Here is a 25,503-nt window from a genome sequence, read left to right on the forward strand (position 1 = left end):
ATATATAATTCATTATGAACACTAATTTCATAACAACAACAACAACAACAATAATCATAATTCTGAGCAAGAGTGGCCTATGTGACCATTAACCCCCCTTTCCTCAACCTGTCAGTTGAGCCAGTCCACCTACGGTGAAATGTATGAATTTTTTAAAAACCGTGGTAGAAATGAAAAATGGACAGACATCAATTGAGTGGTTGTGTGAAGAGAAAATTAAAAAAAAGAGAAAGACTCCAGGCGTGTAGCTGCAATTAAAAATGTTCCAGTGTTAGATCATTTTTTTTTTATAAAAACATCGACAACTGCTGTCACTACCAGCGCTGAAGCCGGGGAGGAGGATATGCGCGAAGCCACTTTAAGCCAGGTAGAGATCAGTTCACACCATGGTGACGAGAAGGAAGACGAGGGTGTTATGGATGTCAACCCAGCGCAGCCGACGCCAGTAGAACACTTCTCTATTTCAACTGATCCTGCGCTATGGGGAGAACATGTCTAGGTTCATACAGAACAGATGCTCTTTGAATTGATACACATACAGTGGTGCTTGAAAGTTTGTGAACCCTTTAGAATTTTCTATATTTCTGCATAAATATGACCTAAAACATCATCAGATTTTCACACAAGTCCTAAAAGTAGATAAAGAGAACCCAGTTAAACAAATGAGACAAAAATATTATACTTGGTCATTTATTTATTGAGGAAAATGATCCAATATTACATATCTGTGAGTGGCAAAAGTATGTGAACCTCTAGGATTAGCAGTTAATTTGAAGGTGAAATTAGAGTCAGGTGTTTTCAATCAATGGGATGACAATCAGGTGTGAGTGGGCATCCTGTTTTATTTAAAGAACAGGGATCTATCAAAGTCTGATCTTCACAACACATGTTTGTGGAAGTGTATCATGGCACGAACAAAGGAGATTTCTGAGGACCTCAGAAAAATTATTGTTGATGCTCATCAGGCTAGAAAAGGTTACAAAACCATCTCTAAAGAGTTTGGACTCCACCAATCCACAGTCAGACAGATTGTGTACAAATGGAGGAAATTCAAGACCATTGTTACCCTCCCCAGGAGTGGTCAACCAACACAGATCACTCCAAGAGCAAGGCGTGTAATAGTCAGTGAGGTCACAAAGGACCCCAGGGTAACTTCTAAGCAACTGAAGGCCTTTCTCACATTGGCTAATGTTAATGTTCATGAGTCCACCATCAGGAGAACACTGAACAACAATGGTGTGCATGGCAGGGTTGCAAGGAGAAAGCCACTGCTCTCCAAAAAGAACATTGCTGCTCGTCTGCAGTTTGCTAAAGGTCATGTGGACAAGTCAGAAGGCTATTGGAAAAATGTTTTGTGGATGGATGAGACCAAAATGGAAATTTTGGTTTAAATGAGAAGCGTTATGTTTGGAGGAAGGAAAACACTGCATTCCAGCATAAGAACCTTATCCTATCTGTGAAACATGGTGGTGGTAGTGTCATGGTTTGGGCCTGTTTTGCTGCATCTGGGTCAGGACGGCTTGCCATCATTGATGGAACAATGAATTCTGAATTATACCAGCAAATTCTAAAGGAAAATGTCAGGACATCTGTCCATGAACTGAATCTCAAGAGAAGGTGGGTCATGCAGCAAGACAACGACCCTAAGCACACAAGTCGTTCTACCAAAGAATGGTTAAAGAAGAATAAAGTTAATGTTTTGGAATGGCCAAGTCAAAGTCCTGACCTTAATCCAATCGAAATGTTGTGGAAGGACCTGAAGCGAGCAGTTCATGTGAGGAAACCCACCAACATCCCAGAGTTGAAGCTGTTCTGTACAGAGGAATGGGCTAAAATTCCTCCAAGCTGATGTGCAGGACTGATCAACAGTTACTGGAAACGTTTAGTTGCAGTTATTGCTGCACAAGGGGATCACATCAGATACTGAAAGCAAAGGTTCACATACTTTTGCCACTCACAGATATGTAATATTGGATCATTTTCCTCAATAAATAAATTACCAAGTAATTTTGTCTCGTTTGTTTAACTGGGTTCTCTTTATCTACTTTTAGGACTTGTGTGAAAATCTGATGATGGTTTAGGTCATATTTATGCAGAAATATAGAAAATTCTAAAGGGTTCACAAACTTTCAAGCACCACTGTATGTACATTGTACATCTGAATATGCCGTACTGGATGTTATTTGAATTTATATTTCGAATTGAGACATTTGAATATGTTGCCTAGATCGATGCTATTTTAACTGATACACATTTTGAATTGGCACATTTGAATATGCTGTATTGTATATAGATGGATGCTGTTTAAATTGCTGATGCTGTTTGAATTGATACACATTTTGAATTGAGACATTTTAATATGGATAGAATAGAGTATGGATGCTTTGAAGGTTTTTATTGAGACATACAAATATATGCTGCTCATTTTTGAATAAGACATTTCAATATGCCTACATGCATATCGTTGGTTGTTTTCAGTGAATTTGATGGGCTGATGTAGCCTACTTAATACATTTTCAATGAGGAAGAATGACCTTGTTTATGTGTACTATTGTTTATGTATATGCTACTATTTTTGACAGCAAAGGGCAAGGTTTGTGAGTGTGTGCAGGAGGTTACTGAACGCGTGCGCGCAGAGTGGTGGTGGTGGGGCACTTGAGGTATAGTGCCCAGGGACACCGCATTGGCTTAATACGGCACTGCAGCCAGCCGGACTAGTTACCTTCCAAAGTAACTCGCCAAACAGAAAATCAACTAGACAAAATTTGTTCGTGTATGAATTTTACTTCTGTCAAAAATAACGCAAAAGAGAGTAGTTACTATTGTTCATGACTAATGTGCATTTATTTCAAGAACCGGAGTATTTTGATCAGGGGTGAAAGTAACCTAATTATTTATTATTGTCTAACAGGCACACACGCAGTCTCTCTCGCTCTCCCTCGCGCACTTCGTCATATGCGTGATGCAGACATCAATGTCTCGTGTGCACGCTCTTGCTCGCTTGCTCTAGATTCCGGGAGATATTCTCCAATTTGCGGGCATCAGGGAGCCACTATCAATATGCGGGAGACTCCCAGAACCTCCGGGAGACTTGGGATGTCTGCTTTGTATTTTCCCACGGGTGTGTCGGAACGTTTGAGAAAGTGCGTGTGTTCTCAGTGCGTGTGCCATGCATTGGTAGCCTAGTTACTCTGCTCGCTCCAACCAGACAGTAATCTAGAATCTTTGCCCCAACTTCCACTCGATTTACGAATTCTCATCTCATCTCATTATCTCTAGCCGCTTTATCCTGTCCTACAGGGTTGCAGGCAAGCTGGAGCCTATCCCAGCTGACTACGGGCGAAAGGCGGGGTACACCCTGGACAAGTCGCCAGGTCATCACAGGGCTGACACATAGACACAGACAACCATTCACACTCACATTCACACCTACGGTCAATTTAGAGTCACCAGTTAACCTAACCTGCATGTCTTTGGACTGTGGGGGAAACCGGAGCACCCGGAGGAAACCCATGCGGACACGGGGAGAACATGCAAACTCCGCACAGAAAGGCCCTCGCCGGCCATGGGGGCTCGAACCCGGACCTTCTTGCTGTGAGGCGACAGCGCTAACCACTACACCACCGTGCCGCCCCATTTACGAATTCTGATCAAAGTAATTTTTAAATAGCCTATCATGAAACATTAACATGTTTCTTTATATGCCTTTTTATTTGGGAGACTTTGCAACTAACGTCTGTCTGCTGAAACACTTTGATTACCAGCTGTGCACATTATAGCACAAGATCTGGTTAAGCCGTACGCGCGCTGTAGCTCGCTCGTTGTTTGTCCAGTGAAACACTGCACACATAATAGAATATTGAAACATCAATATATGTTTCTGTATATGTTGTTTTTATTTGGGAGACTTTGCAACAAACGTCTGTCTACTAAAACACTTTGGATACCAGCTGCGCACGTTGGCGCAAGATGGTTAAGCAGTGGGCTCCGCGCACTATCTCGCACGCTGTCTGTCGAGTGAAACACGGAAGGAATTCACTTCAGACAGAATTCAGAGACAGGTCAGAACGAGTTATATGCAATGTATATTGAGGAAAACGTGTTGCTTTTGGTAAATTGACGTTAGCAGGTGGGTTGTTATGCTGAAAGTGCTTTTTTTTTTTCCCAGAGACAGTATATTTTTCTTTCCGGTACGGCCAAATCTTTTAGTGGTACACCGGACCGGCCAGGACCGGCTTACTTTCACCCCTGATTTTGATACTGTTGTTAAATACATAAATGAGAACAACACAGAGCACCATAATATAATATCAACAAATAATAATATATTGGACTTTTTTCCCCATCAGCGGGGGGGTCTGCAGGTTGGGATGTCTGTAAACCAATCAGGATGCTCTTTGTCTAGCATGCGCTTCATGAACAGGCGCACACGCAGAGTCTCTCTCGCGCACTCCGTCATCACATCACACATCACATTATCTCTAGCCGCTTTATCCTTCTACAGGGTCGCAGGCAAGCTGGAGCCTATCCCAGCTGACTACGGGCGAAAGGCGGGGTACACCCTGGACAAGTCGCCAGGTCATCACAGGGCTGACACATAGACACAGACAACCATTCACACTCACATTCACACCTACGGTCAATTTAGAGTCACCAGTTAACCTAACCTGCATGTCTTTGGACTGTGGGGGAAACCGGAGCACCCGGAGGAAACCCACGCGGACACGGGGAGAACATGCAAACTCCGCACAGAAAGGCCCTCGCCGGCCCCGGGGCTCGAACCCAGGACCTTCTTGCTGTGAGGCGACAGCGCTAACCACTACACCACCGTGCCGCCCGCACTCCGTCATATTTATTTTATTTATTTATTTAACTTCGCCTGGTAAATACAATGACGGATAGGCAGGGACACCACAACAGTAAAAACCAATTACTGTGGGCCCCAAAAAAAAACAACAATAAAAATATATCACAATAAGAATACTAAATATGCGCATCATATGCGCGATGCAGACATTAATGTCTCGCGTGCACGCTCTTGCTCTAGATTCCGGGAGATATTCTCCAATTTGCGGGCATCAGGGAGCCACTATCAATATGCGGGAGACTCCCGGAACTTCCGAGAGACTTGGGATGTCTATTATATGTATGCGCAGTAGTGAAAAAACCGACAGCCTGACCGTCCTGACGATAAACACATCGATTAACACAGACACGGCACACGCTTAATATGTGGCGGCTTTAGTTGACGGTGTGTCTGAATCATCGCTTCATATATATATTTTTTAAACAAATTAAGGGTGTTTTCATGCCTGCTCCCCTTTAAAGGAACCAGACTCAGTCCTCTTTAAGGGTGTTTTCACACCTGGTCCCCTTTAAAGGAACCAGACTCAGTCCTCTTTAAGGGTGTTTTCACACCTGGTCCCCTTTAAAGGAACCAGACTCAGTCCTCTTTAAGTGGACCAAAAAGTGGACCAACAGAAAAAGAACTCAGTTCTTTTTGTGTTCACACTGTGAATTTATTACAAAGAGGACTGGGTTCTCTTTCTGGTCCAGTTAAGCTTTGATGGGGCCTCAGTCCTCTTTCTGTTCACACCAGGTCCTCTAGAGCCCTCAGACCCCCAGTGCACGGAATTCTGGGTAATTTTCTCTTGAATCAAAATGTCTGCTGCCATGCTTGCCCTGCTGTATTCTTTGATCAAAATAGTGCGGATTAAGGAAAATAAATTTTATATATATATATATATATATACACACACACATATATATATATATATATAATATAGTTATATTATTGTGGCCGACTCGTCAGTCAGTAAGTTCAGAGAACTGTAAAGCAGCTGTGGTAAGTTCCAAAAGGAAGTTGAGTTTCCCTGCTACAGTCACGTGACCAACTACGGCAAACAAAGAAGGTTAAACTACAGTGAAAAAGGCGAAGTGAACCCGGTGCGCTTTTTGTTCACAATGCGCAGATTAGGCGAACTGTACCGTTGATTTTTAGCGAACTGTACTGAGACCACCTCCTGAGGTGGTCTCAGTTCGGTTCGCTTTAAAGGGGTCTGGGTACGGTTGGAGTGTTCACATATGCGCAAAAAATGCTGAGTCATCGATCTGAGTTCGGTTAGATGGCTGAAAGGGACCAAGTGTGAAAACACCCTAAGTCGCCTCGGGCAACCGGACCACCGCGAATTTCGAGCCCTGAAAATGATCCATCGTCACAAAATCTTTCTTAACTTAAGACTACCTAAAGATAGAAAGAAAGATACAGGGCTCGACATTAACACTTGTCCGGGACAAGTGATACTTTATGTCGGACAAGTTCATCGTCTCAGTTACTTGTCCGATCGGACAAGTGCCAAAATACGCCGATATTCGGGTTACATATCAAATTTATCAGTTTATTCACATGATTTCCGAAGCATCTCACTCGACATATTGTTTTGATGAATTGCCGGATGTTTCTATTCGGAGAGAGAGATGTGCACATGCGCAATATTCCACTTGCGAAACCGGCCAATACCGCTTCGTGTATTTGAGCTGAAAAGTAAACAGTCGTTTATGATTGTAATCTGTGGTTGGTAGAAGAGAGCAACTGGACTTGCTTGAAAAGTCTTGAAGACATTTCGCCTCTCGTCCGAAAGGCATCCTCAGTTCTGTCTGTCTAATAGGGAGTATCAAGTATTTATCCTCTCATGGATCATCATAGAATCCGAATCAGAATGCTGATGGCTGCATTGAAGGTGGCTGATAGATGTCATAGACACCCACCTCTGTTCAGTGATGGTTGTTCCAGGTTGACAAAAATGAACGATCCCCTCTGGCTAAGATGTCTGCCAGTTTTCTGGAAGTCCTCTCATACTCCCACACTAGTCGAAGCGAACTCATCCCAAAGTGCGTAGAAACATATCTGTGAAGATACTCAGTCGTCCAGGTACATAGTAATCTGTGGTTGGTAGAAGAGAGCAACTGGACTTGCTTGAAAAGTCTTGAAGACGTTTCGCCTCTCGTCTGTCTAATAGGGAGTATCAAGTATATACTTGATACTCCCTATTAGACAGACAGAACTGAGGATGCCTTTTGGACGAGAGACGAAACGTCTTCAAGACGTCTACAAGACAAAAGAGCCACCTTTTGTCAAGTATATACTTGATACTCCCTATTAGACAGACAGAACTGAGGATGCCTTTCGGACGAGAGGCGAAACGTCTTCAAGACTTTTCAAGCAAGTCCAGTTGCTCTCTTCTACCAACCACAGATTACTATGTACCTGGATGACTGAGTATCTTCACAGATATCGTTTATGATTGGTTTCAATCGTGTCATACACGTGGATTTGTTGACATTTCTGTTGGCGGGATCATTATTAAACTGTATATTTACGTTGAGTATGTGGTAATTTCCAAATCTTTGAATTGTTGTTGATGGTGTTCATTATATAGCCGAGCGTGTGCTGGCGGGGAATGTGCGCCTGCATGCGTGTGGATTGACAGGGAGTGAGGTAGGACTGGGGAAAGTTATCTATGAAATACCAAGCTGTCAAATGGCTGCTAATTAGGTTACCGGCTGTATTAATTAATTAATTAATTAGTAATGGGAGTTTAGGGATTTGAAACATAGGGCTCTATAATTTAGATATAATTATGGATTATTTGAAATTATTAATTATCTTTTTTTTGTCCATTAAATACCATACAGGAGCCACACTGAATAATTAGACAACAACAGTTAATCAGTGGAGGATATATATTCAAAGTTAATAATTTAAAAATGAAAATATATATAATTTTAATTTTCTGGCTTTCAATTTCTCATAAATAAATGAATGATTGATGGAGTCCAATTTTTTTCTTTGGACAAGTCAACTTCACATTCGGACAAGTAAATTTCCTTTCAACTTGCCCGACAGGACAAGTGGTTTCAAAAGTTAATGTAGAGCCCTGAGATAGAAAGAAGATGGATGGATAGATAAAAGTGACACCTTTTTTGAACATGCGCACACTGTGCTTTCTTGTGCCTTGTCGTGAATCAGCCGGGCTCATCAGGGTTGCAGTGGGCAGCAGAGTGACATAAGGATGATCTATAGACCACGACGAACGGCCTACGTCCACCTGAACGAACGCAGAGCCATGGTTTCCTTTAAACGACAAAGCAAATGAAAGAGAGTGTAAAAGCACGAAAACCTTACAGGTAAGCATGTCGACTTCATTAACAGTGCATCGATGAGGTGGAAAAAACATTCCTTACCACAAATAAAGACTAAGTAAAGTGTTGTTTTCTGTATGGAGTTCTCCTGAGCTAATTATTACTGGCCTTGCCATTATAAAGCAAGTTCTCTAGTGGCTCGTGACATAAGCACAGGGTGAGCATGAAGTCGATTATGTGGCATTTCTCCAGAAAATATGAGATTACTGGATTTCTGTGGTGCTTTATTATTTTGTAAGACATCTACTGAGTCGCGCTGACAACTTATAACCTCTCCTGCTCTTCAAACACTAAACAGTACAAACTGAGCTACAGTACTGTCAAAATCTAAAACGAGCTTCATATAAATTTCTACATACATGTTCTTGGCATGTTCAGTTGACACGTGCAGACAGCTGAAAATATTAAATGACTTAATAGGGTGTGGGGATGGTAGCTCAACAGGTTAAGGCTCTGGGTTACTGCTCAGAGGGTTGGAGAGCACCACCAAGCAGCCACTGTTGTCATGAAACTGACTTAAAAGGATGTTGTGCCACCTAAACCAACATTTGCTATATTTAAAGGGGCCGGGTCATCCTTCCTAGAAGCCTCTGTGTCAAGTAACAAGTCACCATTTTCGCATCCGTGGATATTCCACTGTTTGAAAAACAAGCTTCAACAATACCATCCATCCATCCATTATCTGTAGCCGCTTATCCTGTTCTACAGGGTCGCAGGCAAGCTGGAGCCTATCCCAGCTGACTACGGGCGAAAGGCGGGGTACACCCTGGACAAGTCGCCAGGTCATCACAGGGCTGACACACAGACAACCATTCACACTCACATTCACACCTACAGTCAATTTAGAGTCACCAGTTAACCTAACCTGCATGTCTTTGGACTGTGGAGGAAACCGGAGCACCCGGAGGAAACCCACACAGACACGGGGAGAACATGCAAACTCCACACAGAAAGGCCCTCGCCAACGACTGGGCTTGAACCCAGGACCTTCTTGCTGTGCTAACCACTACACCACCGTGCCGCCCCTTCAACAATGCCGTGAAGCTATATTCTAAGCTATAGATCATACATTGTAATGTGAACTTGATAATGTTTGTCAAATATACCTACTTTGACAATTCTTTCATTTGATCTGTTCTGTTTATCTCAGTCGTCTCTTGCAGGCAGCCACGAAGGAAAGAAAATATCATGTATATTCAATTCAAAACTTTTACGACACGTTGATGAAGAAAAAGTTCAAGACAGGTTTCGAAGGAATCATTAACAGGGAATTTGTGGAGGTTTTGCTGCACAGAGAGCTAGCAGAGTAGCAGTCACATGCTTTCAAAACAAAAACAACGAACTGGATTGTGGGAAGGCTGAGTCAGCCCCTTCAATTAAGTCAAGCTTATCTTCAGAGACATTCTAAGGCCAAGTTTACATTAGACCGTATCTGTCTCGTTTTCTTCGCGGATGCACTGTCCGTTTACATTAAACCGCCTGGAAACGCCGGGAAACGGGAATCCGCCAGCGTCCACGTATTCAATCCAGATCGTGTCAGATCCGGTGCTGTGTAAACATTGAGAATACGCGGATACGCTGTGCTGAGCTCTAGCTGGCGTCTCATTGGACAACGTCACTGTGACATCCACCTTCCTGATTCGCTGGCGTTGGTCATGTGACGCGACTGCTGAAAAACGGCGCGGACTTCCGCCTTGTATCACCTTTCATTAAAGAGTATAAAAGTATGAAAAAATACTGCAAATACTGATGCAAATACTGCCCATTGTGTAGTTATGATTGTCTTTAGGCTTGCCATCCTTCCACTTGCAAGTGGTAAGTGATATGCGCTGGGATCACACACACAGCGGCTCAGTCCCGAAAACACTGCTTGTGCACTTCACTCGCGCGCTCTGTGAGCTGCGCAGGGCCGGAGTGCGCACCCTCCAGAGGGCACTCGCTGTTCAGGGCGGAGTGATTTGGAGCGCAGGATGCCTGCGGAGCCGAGCGTATCCGTGTATTGGTGTTGCTGTGTGCACGCAAATCGTGTATTGGTGTTGCTGTGCACACTAATCGTTTTAAAAACGTTAATCTGATGATCCGCTGATACGGTCTAATGTAAACATGGGCTAAGGCAGGGGTATCAAACATACGGCCTGTGGGCCACACCCGGCCCGTACAAAGATTCAAAATGGCCCACACATCAACCACTTATTGCAGGCAAGCTGGAGCCTATCCCAGCTGACTATGGGTGAGAGGCAGGGTACACCCTGGACAAGTCGCTAGGTTTTTGCAGGGCTGACACATAGAGACAAACAACTATTCACACTCACGGTCAATTTAGAGCCACCAATTAGCCTAACCTGCATGTCTTTGGAGTGTGGAGGAAACCAGAGCACCCAGAGGAAACCCATGCAGACACAGGGAGAGCATGCAAACTTCCCACAGAAAGGTCCTCGTCGGCCACTGGGCTCGAACCCAGGACCTTCTTGCTGTGAGGCGACGGTGCTAAGCACTACACCACCATGCCGCACCACACGTCAACCAAAGATTCTCCATTCTTTGCGTCAACCATTACCACAAAATGCAATTCGTCATCCATCCACTAGATGGTTTCAACCCATTTCAAGTAAACAGCTAGTCATTCATGACTAAAGAAAGATCGCGAGCTAGCTTCTTGCTGTCAAGTGTCAAGATGTTGTCAAAGCAAAGGAAAGATGATAAAGAGTCAATGCTTTCAGGAAAAATGGACAAAAGCCTACTTGTTTTGGGAAGTTAAGAGTAAGCCAATTTGTTTAGTTTACTCACAGCTCTATAGCCTGGCAAGCCAGACTAAATGTGAATATTTAGTCTGGTCTCGGTCGTAGACATTTCCGAAGGGTGTGGGTAGGAACAACCTGTTGTCTTTCAAACTGTCTCTGTGCGTATAGGCCAACGCTCTGACCAATCAGCGCAACAGTGACTGTCACGTAGTCAGAGCAACAGAAAGCAGTGGGGGAGGGTAAACAGCTGGTAGATCAGACTTTTGCCATAGCCGGTCAGCAAAACAGCGAAAACGTCCTTCTTGAAAAGGAATGAGCGGAGAGCCTCTTCCTGCTCATGTTTCAACAAAAACTCCAAGTCTAATTCTTCTAAAACTGATTCCAAAGCAGAGTCAAACGAGCGCTGTTCACTAGCCGTAGCCATCTTTCCTGTTGTGCTTTCTCCAGCGTCGCGCAGCTTTGTCGTCACTCCTGCAAAAGCCCGCCCAAAGAATCCAAACAAAAACCTTGCGTTGTGATTGGCGGGCACGATTTGATGCCTGGGGTGTGTTGTTGATATGGTCCAAGGCTAGACTCACTCGTAGGCAAAAATATTTTTGGCCGGGGGCATCGTGGCTCGGGTGGATGGGGCGCCATACCGTGGATCCGGGGGCCCGGGTTCGGTTCCAGCCCGGGGTCGTTTCCCGGTCCCTCCCCATCTCTCTCTCCCGCTCGTTTCCTGTCTCTACACTGTCCTATCCAATAATAAAGGTGAAAAAAGCCCCCCCCAAAATCTTTAAAAAAAATATATATATATTTTTGGCCGCTAGGCGGGTGAGTCTAGTTTACTAGGCTAACAGCTCTACTGACTGAAACTCTCTCTCTCTCTGTCTCACACACAATCACTCACTCAAATACATGCAAATAGACTTTTTACTGCCACATAGTTTTTTGAATGGTGAAGACAGGCAAGTTCTGATACTAAATGTAAATTGTTGACTGCACTTATTTTCATTATTATCATTAATGTTAAAGGAGACTGCACTCACAGTGAAACAGTGTTCAAAACTTCTTGATTAAATTAATCATTTTGCCGTGCAGATTTCAAGGTTGCCCGTTCTAAATGGACGTTCACTGGCACATCTCCCATAACCCGGTACGGAACAGAACGGGACGGAACAGTACCGTCACGTATTTTAATGTGGTGTCACGTATTTTCTTATTTTTGCCTTCCGGTTTTTTAAATGCTGTTCTGTCCCATGTATAACAAGTGTTCCGTCCTGCAATACCCTTTTTGTGACATTTATTTACATAATGTATAATCTTACCTTTTTTGTTCCAGTTTCACAGAGACATCTGTCACGTCCACCATTTTATTAATTGGTACTTACATTAGTCATCCCGCCTTTATAGATGAACCCGTCCTGTCACGTATGATAAATAAAGTTAGAAGAAAAAGAAAATATGTTGTTTAGTTGTTTTATTGTCAAAACAGATAACGCCACACGGGATTTCTTTGTGACGTCACGCCAAGGTATATTCCATAATTGGAGTTCCGGGCTTTTAGATCAATTTTGATTTAAAATATCATGAATATAACGTTAATACAATGTGACGGGATATAATAATACTGGATAATCAAAGAATACATGACAGTGATACATGCTAGTTGTTGTTTTGTGTGTAACCGCTTATCCCATGCAGGGTCGCAGGGGGCAAGCTGGAGCTTATCCCAGCTGACCATGGGTGAAAGGCAGGGTACACCCTGGACAAGTCATCAGCTCATCGCAGGGCTGACACACACACACAGACAACCATTCATGGTCAATTTAGAGCCACCAATTAACCTAACCTGCATATCTTTGGACTGTGGGAGGAAACCCACACAGACAACATGCAAACTCCACACAGAAAGGCCCTCGTCGGCCGCTGGGTTCAAACCCAGAACCTTCTTGCTGTGAGGCGACAGTGCTAACCACTACACCAGCTACACTACCGTTCAAAAGTTTGGGGTCACCCAGACAATTTTGTGTTTTCCATGAAAAGTCACACTTTTATTTCCCGCCATAAGTTGTAAAATGAATAGAAAATATAGTCGAGACATTTTTCTGGCCATTTTGAGCATTTAATCGACCCCACAAATGTGATGCTCCAGAAACTCAATCTGCTCAAAGGAAGGTCAGTTTTATAGCTTCTCTAAAGAGCTAAACTGTTTTCAGCTGTGCTAACATGATTGTACAAGGGTTTTCTAATCATCCATTAGCCTTCTGAGGCAATGAGCAAACACATTGTACCATTAGAACACTGGAGTGAGAGCTGCTGGAAATGGGCCTCTACACTGTAAAAAATAGAATTACGCTTTGTTCAAGTAATTCCATATTCACAATTGAATGGACAAGAAAATATGAATAATTATTAACGAACAGAGAAATCCACATCAAACTGATAGCGTGTACCTCAATGATGTGTAAATATGCAATAGTGAATAATCTGAATTGAAAATACATAATTGCCACAGGTGTTTATTCAGTGCATGCTCTTAATGACCAAGACACAGGGTTTCCTCTCCCAAATGCAAGGGCTGGGCAATGTGGTTCTCTCTCCGGTCAAAGTTCATGTTGTCGTGGCTCAGGTGGATAAGGCGCCATACCATAAATCCGGGGACCCGGGTTCGATTCCGACCTGAGGTCATTTCCCGATCCCTCCCCGTCTCTCTCTCCCACTCATTTCCTGTCTCTACACTGTCCTATCCAAATAAAGGTAAAAAAAAATTGTGATAACCTCAATTGTACTACTGTGAATGCCACTGTTCAGCAAAAAGAGAAATCTATGTTGGCAGAATGAGGAATTGAAAATTGACTTAATTAAGAATTCTTAATAAAGATAACAGTATTATCATGGGCATACATCGTTGGCAAAACATAAAATTCTTAATGCAGACGGTTGCCTTGAAATTTCAAGTATTCTCGACTATTCTTTTTTTTACAGTGTATACACCTATGGAGATATTGCACCAAAAACCACACATTTGCAGCTAGAATAGTCATTTAGCACATTAGCAATGTATAGAGTGGATTTCTGATTAGTTTAAAGTGATCTTCATTGAAAAGAACAGTGCTTTTCTTTCAAAAATAAGGACATTTCAAAGTGACCCCAAACTTTTGAACGGTAGTGTATATGCGAGCAGGGCTCGAAATTCACTTTTTTTCTTTGTGTCCCCCAGTGGTCCCGAATTCTGTGTTGTATTGTCCCGAATGGAAGCAATAGTGTCCCCATTTTTTTCCTCTCTGAAATAACCAGTGGTTAATATTATCATATGAAGTTACTATTATATTTGTATCTATGCGATTTTGAACCCTTTATATCATTTTTACAATAAGTCACAAGACACAAGCGACACATGTCCTATACATCATCTACTTCAAAATTACAGTTATTGCATTTTCAGTTTATTAAACTTTGGCGATCTCACTGTATGAATAGATACCCGTTTATTTAAAGGGGCCAACTAGCTCATTCAGAAAATGTTTCAACTCCCTACATCTGCAGTACACTTTAGTTGAAAATAAGACCCCTTTTATGTTCATTTCATCTACTTATACCTTGAATATCTGTTGGCACTTATAAGGCCAACTTGTAATTTTCACCATTACCGTTATCCATTTTTATGAACTTTCCGTTATCCATTACCGTTATCCATTTTTATGAACTTTCCGTTATCCCTTTTTATGAACTTTCGCTGCTGAAACGTGGGTGCAAATGTTAGCAACATCAGCATAGTGGCAGGTCCGAGCCTAGTTGTGCTGCTGACTGACTAAACTTTCTGAACTAGAAAGACACCAAGAAAACTCACTTATTCTGTTGAACGGTATCTTCCGTCAATATCATCCACATCATTCCTGTTGTATTTTATAACGTGTCTAACAGTGTTCATTAAGTTCATTCAGTTGCTCGCGTTGCCTGCAGACCAGGCGATGACACTTTGGATCCTGAAGGTCCCGGAGACGTTATGTCTGGGCTTTCAGTTTCTTCCCCGCGGTCGGTCCGCTTCAACCACTTCAGCATTTTTGTTCTGGCAAGAGTCGGCGCAGCGTGTGCGGTAGCAATTCCATTCCAAGTCCATATAATGCGGACTCCGGCCGAAGATTCTAGAACAGAATGCGCTGCTCTGTAGCCTACGGATGCAGGTGCATCGAAAGTGTAGCTACTATGTATTTTTCGCTGTTAACGTTTTAAAATTAAAATTGACAAATTAGGTGAATGTCTACGTATGTGTTACGGCTTTGTAAATAATATTAATGTAGAGCTTTTTTTCTAGATCTATTTTTTTCATTGTCCCGGGATTGTCCCAGATATGATAATTTTGTGTCCCGATGACATTTTTTATGGTCCCCGGGACGCCGGGACACCGTTAGTTTCGAGCGCTGTATGCGAGTACAAGATGTTAAGTATGAAACCCCTGAATATTTAGAAAACGTAACGTTATTGTCAGAGGTGGACAGTAATGAAGTACATTTACTTGAGTGCTGTACTTAAGTACACTTTTTGAGTATCTGTACTTTACTTGAGTATTATTTTTTTGGAAACTTATGACTTTAACTTCACTACATGTGAAAGGCAAATATCGTACTTTTCACTCCACTACACTTCTATCAAGGTCCTCATTACTTTGAATTAGCTTTGAAAGTGGATGTTTTTTTTTTCTTTTCTTAAGCGTGATGTTTTTTTTCGCAGGTGACACTGAGACAGCCGATCAGTAATCACTAGGGTCACGTCACATCCATCGACTGTATAAAATCAAGTTCAGTGATTTCTCCACAGCATTATTTAACACGATCAGTTGATGGCAGAATGGAAGGAGGCGGTTCTTCTGGAGAATGCACGCACTCATGGCCCATGAACCCATGTTTCAGTTTTCTGAAAGGATTAAAGATTCGTTTTGTTTTAAATGTTTGCTTTGTTCGACGAAAACGAACCACATCACGGCCTACAAAAACTCGCCATCCAACCTGCTGAAGCATATTGAGGGATATAAACGTTTTATTCCAAGAGAAAGCTTGCAGTGAAGTTGTCTGTGCTTTTAGAGCTAGCGATAACGTTGCAATAGCTATGCAGTCTGGTTAGTCAAATGACTTTTTATGGATTTGCCCGCCAAGTTGTCATCGCCTTGTCCACGGCTAACGTTTACACATAGCTAGTTAACTTGGACACGGTTAGTTAGCATGTAAAAACAGTTACACTAACATGAATAACGTTAACTTATCTGAAGTCCTTTCAGAAATATGTTTTAGCATAATCTTGCCAAATAAACAGAATGCAGAAATGTTTCTTTTCTCGTAGCGTTAGCTACCCAATATGATTTCAAGTTTGAAAAGAGTTTGCTAGCGTGTCAGGTGGAGTTTCACTGACTAGCTAGCTTAACGTTAAACCACCATGATGGCACAGCATGCGTTCATTTTGTGAATTCACATTTCTGTCTTTGGTAACGGCATTAGGTTTTGTAAGCGTTGTGGCAATAATACAACGATGTGTTGACAGAAAATGTACTTTTAATATTTAAGTATTTTTAAAAGCAAGTACTTCACTACTTTAACTTAAGTAAAAATTTGACTGGACAACTTTCACTTGTATCAGCGAAACATTTGACCAGCGGGATCTGTACTTTGACTTAAGTAATGAAGTTGGGTACTTTGTCCACCTCTGGTTATTGTAATGGACTTGCATCACTGACCTTAAAGTGCCATTCCACCATTGGATGTATTCTTTGGCATAAAATACAATATATTTTATGACAACATGACTAGACAGAGAACTCTTTTAGCTTCAAAATGATATATCAAACATAATTTTTTGACAACGACAAGTATATTAATTTTGCGACCAAAGTCACCTACCCTTTTAATTTCCGCGCAGTAGTGAAACGTGATGCCATCGGCAGGTTCCCCTTCTTGTGTACCACGTCACGTGTGACGTAGCACAGATTATCAGCGATGGCGGATAGAACGCGATTTCCACTTGTCGATTGCTGTGCCGATATTCACCATCGACCGTCTCCTTTGGGCATCACTTGCTATTTTCCTTCGCTTCTTTTCCGAAGCTGACAATCGCGTTCTATCCGCCATTGCTGATAATCTGTGCCACATCACATGTGACGTGGTACACAAGAAGGGGAACCTGCCGATGACATCACGTTTCACTACCGCGCGGAAATTAAAAGGGTAGGTGACTTTGGTCGCAAAATTAATATACTTGTCGTTGTCAAAAAATTATGTTTGATATATCATTTTGAAGCTAAAAGATTTCTCTGTCTAGTCATGTTGTCATAAAATATATTGTATTTTATGCCAAAAAAATACATCCAATGGTGGAATGGCACTTTAAGCAATGGTTGCATAAGAACTGCCTTAAACTTAATGCTAGCAAAACGGAGGTTCTATTAGTAGGTACCAAAAGACAAGTTCTGAACTTCTCCAGTTTCACTATTGATGTTGATGGTGTGTCTATTAGTCCTTCCCAAGTTATAAAAAACCTTGGAGTTCTCTTTGACGCCACCCTTACGTTTGAACCCCATTTTAAACTAATTACTAAGAATGCTTTCTTTCACCTCCGCAATATTGCACGTCTCCACCGTCTTCTCTTGGAAACTGATGCCAAAATGTTGGTCAATGCGTTTATTTTTTCTCGTCTTGACTATTGCAATTCTCTCTTTTATGGTCTCCCTGCCACATTGCTCAATCGCCTGCAGTACATCCTCACACACCAAATGCACTGCTCGCATTACTCCTGTTTTACAGCAACTGCATTGGTTGCCAGTTATTTCTTGGATTAAATACAAAATCTTGCTTTTAACCTATAAAGCTCTTCATGGTTTCTCCCCTTCCTATCTCTGTGAGCTAATTCATTTCAGGGGTGTAGCTGGGGGGGGGTCCTGGGGTGCCCATGACCCCCCCCCCTTTGTTGGACCCCTCCCATTTTTTCAGTAGCCGCATAAAAATATTAGCCTGGGCCCGCCCATCCTAAGTGTGACGCAACACGGGGGGCTGTTGCGAACTTAGTCTGGCAAGGCAAGCTATCTCCAGCTCTTCCAAGCTCCCGAAAAATCGGGAGCCAATCAACTTTGAGCATCTCCAACGGCCCTGGGTAGAGGCGTGTTCAAGGCAGTGACGTAGTAGAACTGCGACCAGAAGCCATAGATTGTTTACAGAATCTATGCCGGAAGCGCTTCGTTCACTAGAAACATTAGGAACATGGAGCAGCGGCAAGCCTTTGACACAGCGGTGGATGCTGTATTGAAAGCATTCAACGGGAAGTTCTCATTGAAAACGGAGCAAAGAGCAGCCCTGGAGGTATTTATCTTCTTCCTGTTACTCAAGCAGTTTCCGTCGCGTCACATATGTCAGAGGAAAGAGTGATGTGATTGGTTTAAGCTTCGTCACAGCCTTTTCTGGCTTCGACCAGTAGCAAACTGAGGCATTTCAGGGAGGCGGGTCAACCACGCGCTTTGGGAAACGGTTGGGCTTAATATCTATGCCAGACCAATGCTCGCAGAGCTTTGAAGTTGCGTTAGCCAGACTATAAAAATATTAGAAAAGCACCCACTGTAATTTTTCTAACATTTTTTAAAACTAGATTGTCACCTTAGCCTCATTAGGGTTTCTATGACCTTGTATGGACTTCCTGTGGTTTGGGCGCAAAAACCCAGTTTGTCAGAGTGTGTGCGGGAGAGGTGGATGTAAGTGCAGATATGTTACATAATACACAGTGCGATAAGAGCATAAAGTGCGTGAAACGTGCACAATAGGCAAACAGTCTGAAACAGCAGGCAAAGTCGTAATAGAGGAAACAGGCAGGAGGTCAATCGAGGCGCGGAGAGAATATCAGATGCAAAATTATACAAGATCAAGGGACAAGAAACAGGGGTCAAAAAACCAGGAGGCCAACAAGAACAGAGACAGGAAACAAGGCACACTAGACGCAGCATAATACTTCGCATCGTCCTTGCATGGGCGCAGTCTTTAAATAACCCAAACATACAGTAGTTAATTGATTAAAGACCGGTGTTCTTTGTTAACAGTGTGCGTGCCGGAGCTCGTTAGGTGTGCGCGCCTTCAGGTGCCCGAGCCAAGGCGCACAGGACTGACAGTTCTACGCAAGCACAACACGATCGCACTAGACAGCATGGTCAAGCTGCCAGTGTAGCTGCAGTCTTTTTAGTTGCGAATTACAAGTATTTCCTCTTGTGTTAATAATTCGCCATGTCAAAACAAGCGAAACTTTCCTCCTTCTTTCGACGTGAAGAGAGGTAAACAATTTATTATATATTTTTCTCCATTAAAGTTGCATTTTGTGGCTTCGAAGCTAAGTTTTAGTGCCATTCCTAGAAGACAGCATCAAGAAAATGTGGAAGAAACAGCAATAATGGAAGAGCCGGTTTCTAAGCTACCTAAAACTAGCAATGGTGATTATTTTTTGCTGCATAATGTATTCAGGCTGCCGGTCAGTGTGTGACCCCCCCTTTGAAAAATCCTAGCTACGCCCCTGCATTTGTACTGTCCCTCTCACTCCCTCAGATCGTCTGTCTGTGGGCTTCTGACTGTACCATGTTTTAAACTGGCATCTATGGGTGGCAGATCATTCAGTGTTGCTGCTCCTAAACTTTGGAACTCATTACCACAATCGTTTCGTGACTGTTCCACTCTCTCTTCCTTCAAACTCGAAAACTTTTCTCTTTACCTCACACTACTCTTCCTAGTGTGGTGTTCTGATAAACGGTTCTACATCCGCAAAGCCTCCTACGGTAGGAGGGGATGTCAGACATGTCTGTCGAGCAGTCTTACATTGCAGGGAATCCTACAGTGTGATTCAACTTTAACTTTTAGTCATAGTTCGCGGTTTTTCCCTCTGCAAAGAACATGCTTCTACATTGATACAACGTCCACCAACCCTGTCAGAATTCATATGAATGTAGGACGTTCTGACAATTCAAACGACTCCGTCAGAATATGCTTTTACAACCCCGATTCCAAAAAAGTTGGGACAAAGTACAAATTGTAAATAAAAACGGAATGCAATAATTTACAAATCTCAAAACCTGATATTGTATTCACAATAGAACATAGACAACATATCAAATGTCGAAAGTGAGACATTTTGAAATTTCATGCCAAATATTGGCTCATTTGAAATTTCATGACAGCAACACATCTCAAAAAAGTTGGGACAGGGGCAATAAGAGGCTGGAAAAGTTAAAGGTACAAAAAAAGGAACAGCTGGAGGGCCAAACTGCAACTCATTAGGTCAATTGGCAATAGGTCATTAACATGACTGGGTATAAAAAGAGCATCTTGGAGTGGCAGCAGTTCTCAGAAGTAAAGATGGGAAGAGGATCACCAATCCCCCTAATTCTGCGCCGACAAATAGTGGAGCAATATCAGAAAGGAGTTCGACAGTGTAAAATTGCAAAGAGTTTGAACATATCATCATCTACAGTGCATAATATCATCAAAAGATTCAGAGAATCTGGAAGAATCTCTGTGTGTAAGGGTCAAGGCCGGAAAACCATACTGGGTGCCCGTGATCTTCGGGCCCTTAGATGCCACTGCATCACATACAGGCATGCTTCTGTATTGGAAATCACAAAATGGGCTCAGGAATATTTCCAGAGAACATTATCTATGAACACAATTCACCGTGCCATCCGCCGTTGCCAGCTAAAACTCTATAGTTCAAAGAAGAAGCCGTATCTAAACATGATCCAGAAGCGCAGACGTCTTCTCTGGGCCAAGGCTCATTTAAAATGGACTATGGCAAAGTGGAAAACTGTTCTGTGGTCAGACGAATCAAAATTTGAAGTTCTTTATGGAAATCAGGGACACCGTGTCATTCGGACTAAAGAGGAGAAGGACGACCCAAGTTGTTATCAGCGCTCAGTTCAGAAGCCTGCATCTCTGATGGTATGGGGCTGCATTAGTGCGTGTGGTATGGGCAGCTTACACATCTGGAAAGACACCATCAATACTGAAAGGTATATCCAGGTTCTAGAGCAACATATGCTCCCATCCAGACGACGTCTCTTTCAGGGAAGACCTTGCATTTTCCAACATGACAATGCCAAACCACATACTGCATCAATTACAGCATCATGGCTGCGTAAAAGAAGGGTCCGGGTACTGAACTGGCCAGCCTGCAGTCCAGATCTTTCACCCATAGAAAACATTTGGCGCATCATAAAACGGAAGATACGACAAAAAAGACCTCAGACAGTTGAGCAACTAGAATCCTACATTAGACAAGAATGGGTTAACATTCCTATCCCTAAACTTGAGCAACTTGTCTCCTCAGTCCCCAGACGTTTACAGACTGTTGTAAAGAGAAAAGGGGATGTCTCACAGTGGTAAACATGGCCTTGTCCCAACTTTTTTGAGATGTGTTGTCATGAAATTAAAAATCACCTAATTTTTCTCTTTAACTGATACATTTTCTCAGTTTAAACATTTGATATGTCATCTATGTTCTAGGGCGGCACGGTGGTGTAGTGGTTAGCGCTGTCGCCTCACAGCAAGAAGGTCCTGGGTTCGAGCCCCGGGGCCGGCAAGGGCCTTTCTGTGCGGAGTTTGCATGTTCTCCCTGTGTCCGCGTGGGTTTCCTCCGGGTGCTTCGGTTTCCCCCACAGTCCAAAGACATGCAGGTTAGGTTAACTGGTGACTCTAAATTGACCGTAAGTGTGAATGGTTGTCTATGTGTCAGCCCTGTGATGACCTGGCGACTTGTCCAGGGTGTACCCCACCTTTCGCCCGTAGTCAGCTGGGATAGGCTCCAGCTTGCCTGCGACCCTGTAGAAGGATAAAGCGGCTAGAGATAATGAGATGAAATATGGAATTTTGAAACTTCCACATCATTGCATTCCGTTTTTATTTACAATTTGTACTTTGTCCCAACTTTTTTGGAATCAGGGTTGTACATTCATATGAATCTAGGACGCTCTGACTCTTCAATTGACCCTGTCAGAATATGTAGAATTAATAGTTTTTTTGTCACTATTCACAAGTACCATTTGCTCTATTAAAACGAGTGTAGGACGTTATTACAATTCAAATAACGCCGCAGGACATTCTCACAACTCATATGACCCCATCAGAATATGCTTCTACATTAATAAATGAATGTAGGATGTTCTGACAATTCAAAAGACCCCTTCAGAATATGCTTCTAAATTAAAATATGAGTGTAGGACGTTCTTACAATTCAAATGACGCCGCAGGACGTTCTCACAACTCATATGACCCCGTCAGAATATGCTTCTACAGTAAGTAGGATGTTCTGACTATTCAAATGACCATCGGAATATGTTTTTACAATATATGAATGTAGGGTGTTCTGACATATGCTTCTACGTTAAAATAGGAGTGTAGGACGTTCTGACAGTTCAAACGACCTCGTCAGAATATTCTTTTACTTTAATATATGAATGCAGGACTTTCTGACAACTCAATGACCATCAGAATATGCCTTTACATTAACAATGGTTAGAAATCAGCATTATGTTAGATTAAGTAGTAAAGATTGAATGCACGCCGTTAATCTGCACCGTTTATAGCACAGCTGATGTAGGACAAAAATCTGTTCAAATGCCAAGAAATGATGTTTTGTGCTCTGCGCAGTGGGGCTTTGTAGGACGCATTGACGTGTAGGACAGTTTATCAGAACACCTGCTTTTTTTTTGGTGTGTGTGTGTGTAAAACTCCTGTGTAAAGCGTCCTTGGGTTTGTGAAAGGCGCTATATAAACTGAACTTATTATTATTATTATGTACCATCCCGTTCCGGTTCATATGTTCTGTCATGGGCGTAAAAATGCGTATGGACGGTATGGACGCGTCCATACCAATATTCAGCTGAGTTTAAAATGTCCATACCATTTTTGAATGGAGAAGCCGCGATGCGGGAAACGCTGAATAAAAACACCAAATGCGGTATCGCTTCCAGCTGATTTTCAGTTGTGAACAGACCTCTCAAAGACGGCTGACTATTGGTGGGGACAGGTAAAAAAGCTTTATGAAGCTTTGATTGGCCCACCTCCCGTTGCCTTGACGTTGCTATGGTTTTTTGTTGTCATTGGCTGTAAGCAGTAGCAAGCGGTAAAATCAGCATCCAGCTCGCTGCTACAGCAAAACAGCACACAGGCAGTGATGTCGGGCAATAAAAGAAAACGTAAGGAGGACATAAGACATTATTTTACCCAGTCAACGGTAAGCTATTCAAAACAAAATAGCCTTGTTAGAGAACCTCTTCAGACAGTGACCTTTTCTTCTGCCAAGCGCTCGACTCCAATTGTTTAGCTTCTGCCTCAGAAGGCAAAAACACCTTAACATCTAGCAGTTGTATACACCATAGTTAGGCCTATATCACAATTTAATCGAACAATTTTCATAGTAAACACTTTTAATGCCGTGTAGTCCACAACAAAGCAACCCCGTAGAACAGTCTTCATTACAGGTAAATTGAAGCATATACTGTAGACTTATATGTAGACTAAATGTGCCCTTTACTGATTACATGTACATTGTGCAATGCCAATGCATCATGTGCCATTTAAAGCCAAAACAGACATTATGTTATTTGAATAGGATGCAACAACAGAAAGCCTGCCAGTTTGTAGTTCAGGGACTAAAAGTTGTGTGAAAATGAAGCAGCAGCACATAATTTTGATTGATTGTATTGTTGTATTTTGGGTAGGTCATCCACTACAGCGGAATTCACAACAACTTCAATGTCCGCTTTCTGTGTGTGATAATGTATTGCCCGTATACATGCAGATGTTAGCCTAAGTCTAAGACTAAGTGTACCTGGTGCTAAAAATCAAAATAACACAAAGGAATGGACAACCAATCATTTGTACAGTGTAGGCCACATTTCGTGCGACAACCATGGCGCACTGGGGCGCTTGGCCAAATTATGTCCCCACCAATATCAACACCGTTTTTACGCTCTTGTGTTCCGTACCGGGTTATGAGAGACACCTTCAGTGATTATTTGGCCCTCAATGACCTAGAAATGTAGTGATGTGGCCCTCAGTGAAAATGAGTTTGACAGTCCTGTTCTAAGGAGTTTGGATGAAGTGTATGAAGTACATCGGTTGAAGATCATCTCATCCATCCTGGCCTGTTGATTTAAACTCTTATTAACCCTAAGACACTGACCCACATCAATAAAGGCGATGGTCGAAGCCCGGTCCAGCTGCAGCTCAGCTTTGAGCAGGCCGCTCCGCTCTGCTGTGCTACACAGCCACGGCCCGCTTCCTCCAGCACCAGAGCACAGGTTCACCACACGGTGCTTCGGGTCCTGAAAAGCCACATGTCACTATTATTTATCTGAGAATTAATGTCGGCAGACACTTTATCAGACCCTCCAGGATTTCGCGATGTTACGATTTGCAACTTCAACGCAAATTCAACCAATCCCCGCGAATCGGATTTGAGCCACTTCAGCCTGCAGTGTGAACGTAGCCATAAGGCTACGTTCACACTGCAGGCTGAAGTGACTCAAATCCGATCTTTTCGCCCATATGTGACCTGTATCCGATCTTTTATTGACAATATGAACGACACAGATCTGATTTTTTCAAATCCGACCCAGGCCGTTTGGATATGTGGTCCTAATTCCGATTCCTATCTGATCTTTTCATATGCGACTTCAGTCTGAACCGCCAGGTCGCATTCATCCGACTTACACGTCATCAACAAGCCACAAACGTCACTATTCTGCGCTGAAGTAGGCGGCGGGTCTCTCAAAAAAAGTTACAACAACATGGCGCATAATCACGGGCGCAGATAGAGGGTGGGACGGGGGGGATTCGTCCCACCCAGATTTAAATTCACTTCGTTCGGTCCCCCCCACTTATAGGGAGGAAAAAACGTCTATGCTGTCTTTCTTTGCATAAGGCAAACCTCACGGAAAAATCAAAAGACTAATTACCATTCGGTTTATTGAGGTGCACAGCAGTGTATACATAGTTGCAACAACTCAAACAAAGACTGATATTCGGTTGGTTGAGCTGCGCAGATTGCACAGGTTGCGAGCTCGAGCTTGGTTGCTATGGTAACCCACAACAAGTTTGACAGGCATATCGGGGTTGGGTTGCTGGCAGCTTTGTCCCCCCCAGTTTTTTGTCCCCCCCAGTTCAAAAAACGTATCTGCGCCCCTGCGCATGACATCAATGCGAGGGACGCTTCGGGCTGTGAAGGTTCTGAACCTTCTCAATGGAAGGACGCAGAGGTTAGGGAGCTGATTTCCATTTGGGGGGATGCAGTTATTCAAGCTAGATTGGATGGGTCATACCTAGGGTTGCCACATCTGAGTTGTAAAAAACCGGGACACATCGGTCGGCGGCCGCGCCTGCGCGCACGTACGAGCGCGGGGGTTGAGGGCTGCGGACACGCACATCTACGATGCCTTATGCCTTATGTGAATGTTCACGTTTAAAAATAAAACAGTTCAACTGGTGCAGTTAGGCGTTTAGTTAAAATTCATTTTGTCTTCTTAACCCTTAAATGGGCACTACCACAAATATTATTACAAAAAATA

General features: G+C 42.8%; 1 protein-coding gene across 1 annotated transcript in view; it reads right to left on the bottom strand.

Annotated features, from left to right (window-relative positions):
- Positions 1 to 25,503, bottom strand: part of LOC132894801 (short transient receptor potential channel 2-like) — a 66,655-nt gene that overhangs the window by 38,496 nt on the left and 2,656 nt on the right. The window contains exons 2-3 of the mRNA XM_060934913.1: positions 24,120 to 24,261; positions 7,979 to 8,134 (exon numbers count right to left, since the gene is read on the bottom strand). Of these exons, the coding sequence (XP_060790896.1) occupies positions 7,979 to 8,134; positions 24,120 to 24,261 (298 nt within the window). The remainder of the gene's footprint in view (positions 1 to 7,978; positions 8,135 to 24,119; positions 24,262 to 25,503) is intronic.

This window comes from Neoarius graeffei, chromosome 12 (assembly GCF_027579695.1).
Source record: "Neoarius graeffei isolate fNeoGra1 chromosome 12, fNeoGra1.pri, whole genome shotgun sequence".
NCBI classification, from domain to species: Eukaryota; Metazoa; Chordata; class Actinopteri; order Siluriformes; family Ariidae; genus Neoarius; species Neoarius graeffei.